At 41.3% G+C, this 16157-nt stretch overlaps 1 protein-coding gene across 13 annotated transcripts in view; it reads left to right on the top strand.

The window, feature by feature from the left end:
* The window catches only part of LOC118419748 (CREB-binding protein-like), a 40565-nt gene extending 24847 nt beyond the window's left edge, over positions 1 to 15718 (top strand). For 8 of the 13 annotated variants that reach the window (XM_035826298.1, XM_035826304.1, XM_035826299.1 and 5 more), the window contains 14 exons: positions 396 to 484; positions 2344 to 2454; positions 3507 to 3563; positions 3908 to 3985; positions 4427 to 4494; positions 4680 to 4827; positions 5318 to 5464; positions 5771 to 5884; positions 6646 to 6811; positions 7303 to 7485; positions 8198 to 8377; positions 11409 to 11690; positions 11904 to 11918; positions 12255 to 15718. In XM_035826298.1, the coding sequence (XP_035682191.1) occupies positions 396 to 484; positions 2344 to 2454; positions 3507 to 3563; positions 3908 to 3985; positions 4427 to 4494; positions 4680 to 4827; positions 5318 to 5464; positions 5771 to 5884; positions 6646 to 6811; positions 7303 to 7485; positions 8198 to 8377; positions 11409 to 11690; positions 11904 to 11918; positions 12255 to 14315 (3699 nt within the window). In that variant the 3' untranslated portion in view covers positions 14316 to 15718. The remainder of the gene's footprint in view (positions 1 to 395; positions 485 to 2343; positions 2455 to 3506; positions 3564 to 3907; positions 3986 to 4426; positions 4495 to 4679; positions 4828 to 5317; positions 5465 to 5770; positions 5885 to 6645; positions 6812 to 7302; positions 7486 to 8197; positions 8378 to 11408; positions 11691 to 11903; positions 11919 to 12254) is intronic. The other 5 variants (XM_035826303.1, XM_035826306.1, XM_035826297.1 and 2 more) reach the window with 3 other exon arrangements.
* Positions 15719 to 16157: the final 439 nt, after the last annotated feature.

Genomic DNA, 16157 nt, shown 5'->3' with positions numbered 1-16157 from the left:
AGTAGAGGGGAAAGGGTTATCTATTGGTTCTCGGAAAAAGTTACTAGAGAAAACGGGTTAAAATAAGACATCTATGTGCAGTTCAGTCTAAAAGAAGGGTGTCTTCTTCAACATTTTTTGTACAGGCTTGGTATTTCCAACATGCAAAAGTGACTTATATCTAGACTTAAAATCTCCCATGTCATCAAAATTGCAAGTTCGGAATATTTTTAGGAGCGTATTTTGAAGAGTTACAATGCAAATTGCAAGTTGCATGCTCTTATTTTGAATCATGGTGCAGTAGTGCATGTAATATATTGGAAACACATATTTGGAGTGTCATGAATTTTCATTTGGGAGACTAATTTAAAAAACCTAAAAATATCTAGATCTTACAACTTTGTGTTTTCTTACAGTATGTGTTCCAACCACAAGCTCTCTATTGCTATGGCAAATCGGTGTGTACTATTCCATGGGGAGCCAGGTACTGGACATATGAGAACCGGTAAGTGGGGCAAGCACAAATATGAACATGGGCTTTGAAAAGGGGATTTTGATCTGACAGTGCAAAGCAATACAAGTTGAAGACTATATTTTCATTTTATTAGCACTACAGATAGTTTAGATAAATAATCATGCATGCATAGCAGTGAGGTGTTATCTTTTGAAAATCTTTTGAACTGAGAGTGTCAAAAATTGGTTACCAAATGAATTTTGTAACAAAATGAATTACATTTGTTGATTAGAATAATTTGAATTTGTTCCATCTTTCAACATGTGGCATTAATGATTATGATGAACACTAATTTCTGTTACAAATCACAGGGCACCCAAAATTGGAGTTGTGCACCCAATTATTTCATATTCTTGACATCTAAGTGTTGGAAAGATAATAAAAATGTATGTCATGGTACTTGTTTAAGAATTTGATAGCTTGTAACTAAGTTTTATTAGTTGGTTATTACTCGAATTTAAGTGGTGCATAATTTTTTAAGCTGGGTGCACCTAATCGCAAAAATGAATTTCGAGCCCTGAATCAGGAAGAATATTAGATATAATTGCGTGATACCCATGCCTACTTGTGGCTTGTTGCTCCTGTGTGGCTCTGTTGCTGTGCTTTTGCATTTCCTTTGAAGCTCCTTGATGTTTTCATTTTTCCTTTGGTGCAAATATGTGAGATATTGTCAGCTGCATGTTTGTAACATCCCTGTTGGTACAGTACATGTTGGCATGATACTGCAGTGCATTCTCTAGATGTATTGTATTTTCTCGATTATATTACTCATCCCAATTGAAGTAGGCAACCCTGATGTGGGGCAAGTTCCAGACAAATTTGCTTGAACACATTTTGACCTGGATAATTTTCTTAAATCAATGAAATCTATACAATGGCCTTGTCTAGTTTTAAGAATGCACATGTTTTCCCTGCCGGCTTCGCCTCTTCAACCATGAGGATTGCCTGTGTATATCTATAAGCATACCCCAGGAACATACTACTTCTTACTACTTGGGTAGTAGCAAGGGTTACACATATTAAGTGTAAATCTTCTATATAGCTGAGACCTTCATTCAAATCACCCCCTCCACCCAACATGAATATTTTTTACTATATGGAGAAAACAATCACTCACAAGAAACATTTACAATGTCCCAATGACCTACGAACACCAGCACCAGCAACATGTTGCAAACATGCAGAAGATGGCAACACTATGACAGCCAAAAACATTATCTTCACAGGCTTAGAATTGACACTGCACAGACTCAGGCACATATGTGATTGTTACATATCGCATGTGCTGGTTAGGTAACCAGATCTAGATCAAATTGAGTTTCTAAAGGGTTAACCCAGTGTGGTCAGATGTCATGTGCATGGTGATGCCGCAAGGTCGAGGGCTTGGAATTAGGTGACCTGTCACTCAGTTTTATGTATTATATGATTCTTGTTCGAAGGAAGCGTATTCTGTTATTCAAGTACCATATTATTTTCACGTAATTATTTATTTTATGGATCTTTTTGATACTGTTCCAAGCTACACATGCCCGTGTGGTACTGGCTTCCTTGCAGACTTGAGGTGCTGTTCCAAATTTTCCTGGTGTTGGCCTCAAAGAAATAACACCCCCAACTTTTGCAACACGTTTTGGATTTTTACAAAGGAAAAGAAAAATGCTTACTTAATTCAAGAAAAGACTGTAACTGAGCTTGCGATTTGAATGCTAAGTTATGTTGTGACTGTCATGCATGTGAGTTTGTGCCTAAGCTTGCATTCTTGGCTAATTCTGTTTCTTCCCCGCTTGTCTTGTGGTCCTGTTTGCCCCCTCTGTGTGAACCCCTCCCCTCGGTGTGCTGTGTTGGCCTGGTAGTAACCCCACTGCTGGCCTTCTGTCTGACAGGTACCACTACTGTCAGAAATGTTTTGGTGAGATCGGCGGAGACACTGTCACACTGGGGGATGACCCAAGCCAGGCTCAGAGGTAAGCATTGTAAACAACAGTACATCCTACTAATTCCAATTGTCCTATTTCACAGCAAAAACTTGAAATACAGGTAGTTTGTATACTGCTGTTTCAACAGCCTGTCTTCCTCAGGGCACAATTAAGTGCAGTAAACATGCTACACAACTTTACTATATTTCCATATATTATATGCATAAGATTACAGTTGGACAAGGAGATATGTCCTTGAAAAACACATACAGCTGCTGTAGAAAGGCCACATTTGCTTACTCTGCAAGCAGAGGTTAAGCTCCGCCTGTTTTTTAAGGCGTTTTATTGGCTTTTTATTTTTCTTTGTCTCATGGCCAAACCTCTGCTGGCACATCAATTCCTCTTAAACCTAATCACTTCAACGCAATATAGCTGTCTCACACATACATGCTAAGGGGACCGTCCCGGTGTGAGTGGATCAAACCATTCCAGCTAAATAGGGTAGGGCTACCGAGCAGCCTCGTAACCCCTGCTTCGCCTATTGAGTCAGTCAAATTTGCTGAAGCTCGATGTTTCTGACTTAGGGACAAGAGATGCTACTACAATGAGCGTAGTTCAGGGCCTAGAATTTTTGCACTGAGCAAACTCGTTAAAAAAGTGTGCATGGTGCAGCCAAGGATTTCCCTCCTCAGTGGTGTGTCAGAGTTTCTCGATCTGCTGGCCCAAGTCTAACGGTTGCCGGGTCACCACCAGCATCCTGTTCTTGCATGTGTCATACTGTTGGAATAACTGTACTTTCTTCGTTTTGTAAGAAGAGCTCAGCGTGCAGCCAAAAACGTCAGGGGTTTCCCTACGCGACAAAGCCATTTTGGTTGCCGTGTTAAGACACTTTCGTAGGTTTTGCCACGGGCTGAAGGCACGGTGCTATACTATCAAATTCTGCCCAACCCATCCCTAGAACCTAATAATTCTCATCTTCCTTGCTGCGGAAATGTAACGTTGTAATGAGAAAGTATGGCTGATATCAAAACACATAGAATATATGCACAGCCTTGTTTGGACATACATTTTTCTTTAATAAGCTTGTTTTGTCTCCACAGCACAATACCCAAGAGCTCCTTTGAAGAAAAGAAGAATGATGTCCTGGATCTTGAACCGTAAGTGGGGAAACTTAGCAATTAGCATGACAATGTACCATTGCATTGTAGCAATCCCTCTTGTGGTCAACCATTGATATAACTGTTCAAAACAACATGACATAGAATAACATAAACAAAACGATATATATACAGATCATCACAGAAGGGTAATAAAAGATATTCTTTGCAGCCTTCTGTACTCATCTGGTGCTCACATTACAAAGGCAAAGAACTAAGAAAAATTGCAAAGGAGAGCAGGTTCATTCTAATCATATCATTGATCCATTACCATTTGTATCTTTGTTAATCCCACCTTAAGTAAAATGAGTAGCATGTGATGAGAAAAACGTCCCTTTCCGCAGGTTCGTGGAGTGTACAGAATGTGGTCGGAAGATGCATCAAATTTGCGTCACGTATCATGAGAACATCTGGCCACAGGGGTGAGTACATGTCTACATCTGACACTCATCTTGGTGTGTGGGCATGATATTGTTCCTACTCTTCTAATCAGCATAATGTATACCTTCATATTCCCAAGTAAAATATATGTGATGTGGAGAAGTAAATTAAGAATGGCACATGGTGGATCTCATATCACCAGTGGCCCAACACATTGCAAAATGCATCAGAAGTTAAGAAATTATGTCCCCAGAAGGAAGAAAGTTTGATGAAAGGAATAGACTTTTTCAGATTTTTATGGGGTGCACCTGAAGAGTGTTAGAACTATTGCAGGGAATCCTGTGTGATATGAGTAGACACACATGCAGTATTTGATACAAATGTTCAGGTATTAAAAATCCAAGTTATTAGACAACTGTAATGTGTAGATTTCGTATCATCTTTAAGTCTTAGAAAAAACAAACTTGTTCTATCCCTTTTAGGTACCAGTGTGATGCTTGCTTGAAGCAGACGGGGAAGAAGAGAAAAGAAAACAAGTACACATCAAAGAGTAAGTAATTGTGAAATGCAACTTGTATACTTCTTTTTCTAGATCATAGTGTTTGTGTGTATGTCTATCCACACTGCTGTTTCTATATGTTCAATCATAATAATGTAGTTGTTATATGTTTTGCCAGAGGGATGATGTATGCTTTCCCTGATTTCTTTGTTGTAACTGTGTTCTTTTTACAACAGGGTTACAGACCACGAAGCTGGGGACTTTTCTAGAGAACAGAGTCAACACCTACTTACGAGAACGCTGTGTAGAAGCAGGGGAGGTTACGATTCGAGTTGTGCATGTGTCTGACAAGATGGTGGAAGTCAAGCCGGGGATGAAAAACAAGTGAGCCTTAGTTTGATTGAGTTCTGGCCGTGTCAGGTTTCAGCAAAGCAGGTACTGACTAGATGAAGCAGGGTTCTAGCGAACGTCTGTTTTTCCAACCCGTCAACTTTGATGGACAAAAATCGTGGTTAAGGATTTAAACAACACATCGATTTAGAATGAAGTAATATACCAAAATCTCATGGAAAGAAATCTGGGTCTTGATTTCCCAAAATATTATATGTTCTGCCATTTTCCATATCAAGAGCTGCAACATTGTTGTCAGCCTCCAAATCTGGCCGATCCACAGACTGCATGGATCATGTCGTTTGTGCACTGGCGTCGGCTTCCGTGGCACATAGCCACCCCAGAATGTCGGCCGATCCAAGTTGAGACGAAAATGGTGTTTTGATGGATTAAAAGGAAATGAGTAGTGCAGGTGAATTGTATCTGGTGCAGGCAATTTTAGATATGGTTTTACTGTGTTTAACTGTTTGGTTCTGTTCCCCAGGTTTGTGGACAGTGGGGACATGCCTGAACAGTTTCCCTACAAAGCCAAGGCTCTGTTTGCTTTCGAGGAGATTGATGGGGTGGAAGTATGCTTCTTTGGGATGCATGTACAGGAGTACGGCTCTGACTGTCCCCAACCCAACCACAGGTACGCTAATGCAAATCATAGGAGATATAGCTTGGTCTCTCAACTGGTTGATCAGAAGGCATTGGTGGTCTGTGAGCTTTATGTTTTTTTTGGGGGGGGGGGGGTAACACCGTATTTGTAGAGCCTAATGTGTAATATCATAAAGGTAGACAGAAAAGTCTGTGTTCATTATCAATCTTGTTACTTTGAATAAAAAAAGATTGTACTAATTAGTAGGCAGTCTTCCAAGTCAATAGTCTTGGTAGTTTCAATGCACCTCTACTGAAATTTCATTTCTTCCTTGTGTTCGTGTGATGTCCTTTACAGGAGAGTCTACATTTCCTACTTGGACAGTGTGCACTTCTTCAAACCTCGTAACCTGAGGACAGCAGTGTATCATGAGATCCTTATAGGCTATTTGGACTACGTCAAGAAATTAGGGTATGATCATCTATTTTCTTTGGTTTGTTGTTTTTTCCTTAAGGTATGAAGTACTGTCTTAGGTATCTGTGTGTGTGTGTGCATGTGTGTGTGTGTGTGTGTGTATGTGTGTTAGAGATAGAAACAAAGTTGATGTATTTCCCTAAATCTATGACTTAGGTCAAAGAGAAGTAAGTATCAATGTATTCACAACAGTTGATTTTTACCTTTACCACGTAGATGAATTGTTTATCGATAGTCTCACAATGGCAATCAACTGACTGAATTACAATCAGACTTTCCAAAATATTTAGATCAAACTTAAATCTACTACATTTAAAGCCTTAAAAAGAAACAGAATGCTAAAGAGCATGGTATCAATAGGGGTGGTATAGATACAAAACTGTTTTTTCCTCTTGGACCTGTGAATAGATGGAAAACCAGATTTTTGACCAATTAGAAACTGAAAACACAGTATTGGCAGGGGTCTACACTTTTTGGGGCTTACCAGTCCAAGAGAATAACAAGAAAGGAGTTCATAGTCATTTATACCAAACTATTAACAGTCAAATGTCAAGAATCAGTTAGTGTTATTCCAAGAAGATTCCTTTTTAGCTAAATGGACCATTGTTTTGTGTATTGCCAATTCACAATCAAGTCTCAGTTCTAAGTCAACTTTTTAAATAGAAAGATATAAGGTTGTCAAATGCATATATTTAATGTATGCACGAAGTACATGTCAAGCTGGGAAATCAAAATTTGTTTCATTTCTGATATTTCAGATATACCATGGGCCACATCTGGGCCTGCCCTCCCAGCGAAGGTGATGACTATATATTCCACTGCCATCCACCTGAACAGAAGATCCCCAAACCCAAACGACTCCAAGAGTGGTACAAGAAAATGTTGGACAAGGCTGTTGCTGAGGGTGTGGTCAAAGATTACAAGGTATGGTCGCAGCATTTATTCTTTCAATTCTCATACATCACTGACATGGCGACTAAGCAACAAGGTGCTGTAATGTCTTTAGTTGTGTTTGTAATGTGTGTGCAACTTTGTAGCGTTGAGTAGGCCTTACCATAAATTTTCTGACTGTCCTTTGTATATGAAATTGATACTGAAGGACACAATACTACTTTACCATTTAATGATATCTGAATGGGCGCAAGGTTAGGAACGGGCCAAATACTGACCTGCTGTCAGTGCTGTGTATGAGCGACTTGACCAAAGCTCAAAGCTATCGGTTAATTTAGGGGCAGTGTGATTCTTGAGGCATTTTTGAATTTACAACAATGTAGTACTTTAATGCAGCAGTGTGTGAAAGCTTGCTCATTGTTAAAAAGATGTACAAGAAGTTTCGAAATTAAATAGTACTTTTCTGGATGGTATAAGGTCCAAGGTCATGTCTCAAGTTGTCCTGATTCCTGTGTGTGCAACAGGACATCCTGAAACAAGCAACAGAAGATGGGGTGAGCATGGCTAATGAGCTGCCATACTTTGAGGGGGATTTCTGGCCCAATGTCCTGGAGGAGAGCATCAAGGAGATTGACCAGGAAGAAGAAGAGGAAAGACGAGCCCAGGAAGCCGCTGCTGCTATTGCACAGGAGTCCAATGGAGACCAGGTAATGTTCCCAAGATAACCTTCATTCCATAGCTCGGTCAACAGAACTGTTGTTTTTGGTGTGTCTGTCCACGCTTCTGCGTTGCTGCATACGTCAGCTGGTATACCGTAAGTCCAGAAGCTATCAGTGGATTTTGAACAAATTTACCATGAAATTGGATGGCACTCTGTGCATGGCACATGTGTTGTGTGGATTATAGGTACAGTACGGTACACCAGGGTTCCAGTATTTTGGACCTGTACCTGATTGACTGTACCCGTATCACTGTACCAGTACACAGCTCTAGTACCAGTACACAACTTGATATGTTGGGGGAAAATAGCTTGCGATATAAGGAAGAAGTAAGGTTTGGGCCCTCTAGCAGCTATACGGGTGTTTTGTAAAAAAAATGTTTTAAGAGGGATAACTAAGCAAACACAGAAACTCAAGAAAGGATGAATGGATTTTTATATTTTTACTGAAATCTTTTGTTCATACATGATATTTGTACCTTGTCACAATTGTGTAATTGATTTGTGTTTTATGTTCGATTGTAAGAATGCCACTATTGCCTTTATGAGCAATTGCAGTAATATGTGCATCCAGGAAGGCAGTCTTTTTGTGTTTACATAATGTACGTTTGCATTGCTTTGATTTTATTTTTTGCAAATAGTGTAGACTATACTTTTGGCAGATGTGCGGAGCATTGAAGTGATACTTATATCAATTCCAGTTCATTGGCTTCGGTGCTCTGCAAGGCAATGGAGACAAAAAGAAGGGGAAGAAGAACAAAGGAAGCAAGAGCAAAAGTAAGAGCAGCTCCAACCGGAAGAACAACAAGAAGTCGAACTTTCCCAACCAGGGAAACAACCTGTCTCAAAAGCTCTTCCAAACCATGGAGAAGCACAAGGAGGTGAGTCTTCATACATTCAAAACACTTCAGCTTCCCTCCATCCAATTTGACAAAATAATTCTAAGATTGTGGGTAATATTGACGAATTGATCATACATAACAGTAGTTTCTTTACAGGGTTCTTTGCAGTTTTTGAAGGGAATATAACCTCAGCTTGTTGATACCCTACAAATAGAATAAACGTTCACGGTTTTATGTTGTTTTATAGTGATAGGATATGGGTGTTTCCAAAGAAGAAGAACTCAGGGTTCTAGCTAGTGCATTTTAGCTTTTGGCCCACTACGCTAAAATTTGTGACCACTATGCTAAAATAAGGGTCACTACGCTAATTTTTAACTAGTGTAGTGGTGCTAAATGTGTAGTGTAGTGTAGTGGTGCTTGATCAACAATGTCTCAGCAATGTTTGAACAATGAAAAATGATGATGATGATGATGGCGATATGCCATTCAAAACTGACCCCAAAATCCTGCAAATTACAGAAGTTTATTTATTTGCAAGTTCGTGCCCGAGGGCTAATTGCAAGTACATAGTATACACATAGTGACAATGGACAGTCATAAACAATGTTCTAATCTAATACTAGTGTTGGCTATTTCTAAGCAGGTTGGGTTTGACTTCTTTTTTGGAAGCAGAGGGAGACGAAAAGCCCCACATTTTCTAAAATTTGTGGGTTCTGCGATTTCAAGAGAAAAGTGGCCTTCTGTTTGTCTGTCAATGTGGGGAAGTTGGGATAAGTCTTTGTGACTTCTCTAAACAGGGTGATTCTTTCGGTTTCGTTGAATGAACATTTGGAAATGAAATGTGTTTCGTCTCCCACTGCTTTAGATGTACAATATTTACAAATCCTTTCACACACTGGTAATCTCTTGTATCTCCCTCTTTCCACTTCTAGAGGATGAGCGCTAATTCTGACTTTGCTTATTGCGGAGCGCAGCTCGAAATCAACTAGTTCTAAGTATTTCTCTCTAGCGTATACAGATTTACAAGTTTTGTAGAATCTCAGCTTACCGGTATCTATACTTATATTATGTAGAGACGTCTGGATATACATATTGGTAATTCTGTTCCTTATCATATTACATACATATACAGGGTCATAGAGTGAGTTATCAGAGTACCAGAGATAAGAATATCCACTATAATCAAGTATTTCTTTAACACGCTGCAACAATGATCTTCTCCGGCCGTTTACGACGGAGTTATGCTGTTCCAAGAGTGCATTTACTTGTAATGGATGCTTAGTATAATCCATTTGTGTTAAACACAACCAATATTTTACAAGTCGAACGGAAATATCTATGTCTAGTGGAAATCTACCTAATTCGGACCTACATGCTAAATTACTACTATTTCTAGAGACTCCAAGAATGTTCTTGCAGAATTGGTTGTGTGTAATTTCGATCGGAGATGTATCATTTAATTTCTCGGTACCCCAAATTTCATAGCCATATAACAGAATGGGTTTAACACAGGAATCGAATATTCTTAGTAGGCTATCGGGTGAGACTGATGAACGGGTTAGACATTTGAAGCTGTGCATGGCTTTGCGCGCTTTGTTTGACAATTGTTTTTTGGCTAATGAAAAGGTACCTGATGATGTTATGGTGATACCTAGGTAGCAATATGAAGATACGATGTCTACTCTCTCTTGTCCGAATAAAAAGTTTTGTTTTGAAAATAATCGGCCAGATTTGTTGAATATGATAATTTTTGTTTTCTTTAGATTCACTTCGAGCTTCCATTTAGTGCAGAATATGTTTAGTTTATCTAAAGCGCTTTGCAGTCCTTTTTCGGTCTCAGAGAATAAAACTACGTCGTCTGCATATAGTAAACTTGACACTAATAAATTATTGAGTGCGGGTGGAGAACATTCGGTATTATCTAACTCGTGAACAAGGTCGTTTATAAAAAGATTAAAAAGGGTAGGGCTTAGGTTGCACCCCTGTCTGACACCCTTATTGGTAACAAATGGAGGTGTTAGGCCGGATGACGTTTTGACGCATGTGCTGGGTTTTTCATACATGCATTTAATAAGACTGTAAAAGTTCCCTCCTATTCCCGAGTTGAGTAATTTGAAGCGGAGCCCTTCTCGCCAAACAGAGTCGAACGCCTTTCTAAAATCTATAAAACACGAATATAGTCGTTTGTTTTCGGATGTATATTTACTAATAAGGGTATCCATGACAAATAGGTTGTCTCTTGTTCCAAAATGTTTCCTAAAACCGGCTTGGTTGGGTGAGATTAGTTTGTATTCGTCTAAGAACTCTGTAAGGCGTGTGTTTAAAATAGAAGTGAATAGTTTTGCTAGACAACTCGTCACTGAGATCCCCCTGTAATTATTAGGGTCGTCTTTTGTACCGCCTTTATGTAAAGCCACAATGTGGCTGGTGCACCATTCGTGGGGAAAGTACCCTGCAGACAGGAACAGGTTAAAAAGTTTGACTAGTGGTTCTAATATAATGTTTGATGAGCACTTCAACATTTCATTTCGAATGAGATCACTTCCCGAAGCTTTGCCGTTTTTAAGATTAGAGAGTGCCTGTTTAACTTCAGCTTTGCTTATTGGGAAGTCCAGGGGATTATTTTCAAGATTTTTCTCTAGCTTGTATAATTCATTTTCTATGTGTGTTTCAAAGCTGTTGCGTGGTTTCGAGGTGTTTGGGTCTATGCCATAAAGCTTTTTGAAGTGCGAGTGTAGGCTTTCAGCTGGAATCGTTTCGTGATGTTTGTTCCATGCAAAAAAGTGTGCAACGGTTAAGTGCATCCTTAATTGATACAAAGTTTCCAGGTAGAAAGATATATATACAAAGATACAGATATATATGAAGGGACTTCATTTGTTAATGGTTGTAGAAAGGAACAATAGAATTATCAAAAGTTTATCACATTGCAGGAAAGATTCCCGACAAGCAGCAATGTTGGGGATAACAAAAGAGTATTTTGAGCAAAATTCTATACTGCAATTAGTTATGAAGCATAAATGTGATTTGGTTTGAATGTCACTGAAATATCCCCTTCTTGCCCGTCTAGGTCTTCTTTGTGATTAGACTCATCGCATCCAACATTGCGTCCAACTTGCCTTCGATATCGGATCCAGACGGACTCATTCAGTGTGATCTAATGGATGGACGTGATGCTTTTCTGACCCTGGCACGCGAGAAGCACTATGAATTCTCTTCTCTGCGGCGGGCCAAGTTCTCTGCCATGGCCATGTTGTACGAGCTGCACAACCAGGGCCAAGACCGGTTTGTCTACACCTGTAACCACTGCAAACAACACGTGGAAACCAGATACCACTGCACCGTCTGTGAGGTGAGGGTCTGCTAGTACTCCACATTTTCTACCATCTTTACTTCATTCACTTCTCGGTATTAAGTCAGACCCAGTTGTCTGTATTTCGTATATGGTGGGAGGCTGTTGGAAGTGCATTTTTCAAAAAGCATGACGTTATACTCCACCAAACTTCATGTAGCATGATGTGGTAGGCCACACACAGTAATACATTGTTTCTCTGATTTTTTACAGGAAAAGTTTGGAAAGGTAATGCCATTGTAGAAAAAGTGAAAATACCATTAGTTATGTGGCAAGATACACATTAGTGAGGCTTTACTAATTAGTACTGCCACTGTTCCTATATAAGAAAAATTTAACAGCATGTTCATGATAAGTGACAGTAAGAATATATAGAACTATGATTAGAAGACTAAAACAGCATCCATAAGGTATAAAATGGTGTATGAATGAATATGATACCTTATATGCAAATGGAATTTTTAGTTTAATAAGCTGGTTTTTACATCTATTGTGACAGTTCAAAAGAAAACACTTGACAATGTCTCTGCAATAATGACACGTATTCTTTTTGTGTCCTTGCAGGATTATGATTTGTGCATTGCGTGTTACGAAAAGCAAGGTCACCAGCACAAGATGGAGAAGTGGGGCCTGGGGCTGGATGATGGAGATACATCCCAGTCCAATCAGAGTCCACAGGAAGCTCGGCGATTGTCCATCCAGCGGTGCATTCAGTCGTTGGTCCACGCCTGTCAGTGCCGTGATGCCAACTGTCGTCTGCCCAGCTGTCAGAAAATGAAACGTGTTGTGCAACACACCAAGAGTTGCAAGAGAAAGACCAACGGCGGTTGCCCCATCTGCAAGCAGTTGATTGCTCTTTGTTGTTACCATGCCAAACACTGCCAAGAGCAGAAGTGTCCTGTGCCATTCTGTCTCAACATCAAGCACAAGTTGCGGCAGCAGCAGCTTCAGCAAAGGTTACAGCAGGCACAGATGCTGAGACGACGAATGGCAACCATGCAGAGTAGAGGAATGACACCCAGTCAGCCATCACTGCCTCCCCCAAGTGCACCTGCATCTATGCCGACTCAGCAAACACTACAGACACGCCCACCATCCCAAGGGAAACCTGGCAAGCCCACCCATCCAGGGAAGCCTGGCAGTATGGCCCCTCCCCCTGCAGCCCCTCCTGCAGCCATTCAAGCTGCGGAGGAAGCCAAGAGAGCCGCAGCACTGGCTGCAGCACAGCAAGGTGGCTTTGGGCGAGGCATGCCTAACCAGGGACAGCAAATGCCTCCCCCACAACTCAACATGCCAAACCTTCAGCAGCAAATGCAACAACAGCAGCAGCAACAACAACAGCAGCAGCAGCAGCAGAGGCCATTGGCACAGCAGCAAATGGTGCAGCAGTCTATGCCTAACCAGTCTCCCATGCAAAGATGGCCCGGTGTATTCCAGCAGCAGAGTCAGGCGGGCATGCAGCCGCAGCAACAGCAGCAAGGTATGCAGGGGATGATGCAGGGTCAACAAGTCAACCCTGCAGCATTACAAGTACAACAAGGCATTCGCAACCAGTTCCCTGCCCAGGCCCTGCAACAGCTGGTCCAAACTCTGAAGTCTCCTAGCTCACCACAGCAGCAGCAGCAAGTGCTAAGTATCCTCAAGTCCAACCCACAACTGATGGCAGCCTTCATCAAGCAGAGAACACAGCACCAACAGATGCAACAGCAGATGCAGCAGCAGCAGCAACAGCAGCAGCCAGGACAGCCTATCCAGCAACAACCCATGACCCCCCAGCAGCAGCAGCAGTGGCAACAGATGCGTATGAGACAGATGGCACAGCAGATGCAGAGCCAGCAACAGCAGCAGCAACAACAACAGCAGGCCCAGCAACAGCAGCAGCAACAGTTTCAGCAGATGGTGCCACCCTTCTCACAGCAGTCTGCACAGCATAGGATGATGGCTGCCCAGCAGCAGCAGAACATGCCCATGGCACCGCAACAAGGCATGAACCAAATGGGCCAAATGAACCAGATGGGCCAGATGAATCCCATGAACCAGATGGGCCATGTGAACCAGATGGCAAACATGAACCAGATGGGAGGGATGAACCAGATGGGGATGGGAGGTGCTGATGGTGGGCCACACTCCCAGATGCAGCAGATGATGCGGCAGCACCAGTTCCAGCAGGGGGCCATGATGCAGCAGCTGCCGCAGCAGCAGGTGCAACAGCTGAAGCAACAGATGGCCTCCTCCATGGGCCCTGGCCAGTCTATGAGCCCACAACAAGCCATGCTCCCACCACAGTCCCCACACGCGGCCCAGCAGATGAGATCGCCACAGGGCGGCAACCCTATAGCAAGCCAGGTGAAGTCCCCTCAGCCCACCCCGTCTCCGCGCCCCCAGTCCCATCCCGCGCCTTCCACGCCTCAGATGTCTCCCATGCACCCTCAGAACTCGCCTCATCCCGGGGTGGCTGGGCCACACCAACCCGATCAAATGCAAACAGAACAACCCATGCTACCACAGATGCAGCCGACCTCTCAAAACATGGGGCAACTGGAAGGGCAACAAAACACTGAGGAGTCGGACATGGCACCTTTGACACCACAAGATCAGTTAACAAGATTTGTGGAGACATTATAGTGGTGCAAGTGGTACAGCAGCTTGTAGCCTATAATCTAAATGGGTCCGCTCAATCTTTTTCAGAGTCTATCTTGAGAGAAGAAGTATGTTTTATTATTGATATTTTATTTTATATTTTTTGCCTCCCACCACAAGACGTTAAATTTAGGTATGAAGTGTTGGAAACTGATTCAGGAGGAATGGATTTTTGTAGGTAAAAATACTTTTGTGAAATGATGATAACATAATTTGTATAGTTAGCAAAGTTGAGTGTTTTCTCCACTTCTGTGACTTAAAAAAAACAACTTCTACCATGTTGTGTGTTAAAGAAGTTTGTTTAAGGGTCCCATGATAGCTTTTACTGTCTAGGAGGGTGCCAGATGTATAAACATTGATGGTAAGCCACAAGCAATCATTTTTTAGCTCTCCTGCGTCATATTATAGAGAAACGTGGAGCAGAAAAGTAGTACAAATCATGCAGACTGAATGGTATTTGAAGAGCTCTTGCTGTAGGCAAAGGGCATCTGTGTACATAGGCATGCCCAGTGGATTCTGGAAGTACGTACCACCCAGCCAGAGATAAGTGTTAAGATGATGTGGCCAGTGGCCAGGTGTGTGCAGATAACAGGAGTACCTGCATATGTAAGGAGGGTGTACAGACCCGTGTCTCCAGTCTGGACCAACTGTTCCATTTCATCCTGTGAAAAAAAATAACAAAACAAACCTTGTGTATATAAATGATGGAAAGGTCTTCACTCTACTGTGTGTTATTTAATACCTGATCTATCAAAGAAAGGGGTTGTGCTAGGTTGCACTTTAAGCATTGGCTATTATTGGGTGTGCTTAACTTAAAAAGAACATGTGGCTAGAGATATTTAAAACACTCAAATGGCCAAGGGTTTCTATGTTTTCTGTTTTGTATGTAACTGCCTTGAAGATTAAGATCACATGCTCTGTACATGGCCATGTTGCAGCAGTATTTTATACACTAGTTTGTTAAAATGGACGGGTTTGGGGATCGTAGTTTGTAAAGATAGCTAAATTGTGCACTAGATATGTATGAAGCCGCTCACACATTTGAGTCCACATCTTCAGTTATTCTCCAAACATGCCAATGACGTAGCATACCAGTGAGGCAGCTTTCACTTGACGCTTAGGACTGTCTTGTTGTTTTTGTCCCACAACACTTTTTGCAGAGGAAATCAACGTGAGCAAGCCAACTTCTTATAGAGCTGTCTGTTTGGCTGAGAAATGCTTGTATTTAGCTTCAGCCAGGAATTGCATCCTTTGGTTTGGTTGCAATATCTGAAGACCTCAATTTTAGACCAATCTCAGCAGTGTTTAAGGAATGTAAAATGTTTCAAACATTAATTTCATAATAAAAATTTATATACTGTGTAATAAATGTAAAGAACACTCTGAAATTAAGGATTGTGGTATTTATTCCTTTCACCGACATGTACATGTATGGTGTGTTGTATGAAAAAGATCTGCTTTTTGTGTGGTACGCATGTGCACTACATTATTATCTCCATGAAAAATGGAGATAATGTTTTTTTTGTATGTCTGTGTGTGCATGCCTTTGTTTCTGGATTATTTGTAGTCAGCATAACTCAAACCTCTGGATGGATTATGATAATTTATGGACCGTGGGTGGGTTTGGGCAAGGAGGATATATCACATGGTTTGGGGAAGGTGAAGGTCAAGTTATTCACCCTCTGAAATCCTGCTAAGACAAAAACTTTTCATGCTGATATTCCAGTTCAGACATTACAAAATGTACCTCCATGAAAAAATCAGATATTCCTTTTGGTGTCTCTGTTTCCGTTTGTGGTCAGCATAACTTTTAAACCTTCAGATGGA

This window comes from Branchiostoma floridae, chromosome 7 (genome assembly GCF_000003815.2).
Source record: "Branchiostoma floridae strain S238N-H82 chromosome 7, Bfl_VNyyK, whole genome shotgun sequence".
Lineage (NCBI taxonomy): Eukaryota > Metazoa > Chordata > Leptocardii > Amphioxiformes > Branchiostomatidae > Branchiostoma > Branchiostoma floridae.
This window is presented reverse-complemented; position numbering and strand designations above follow the sequence as displayed.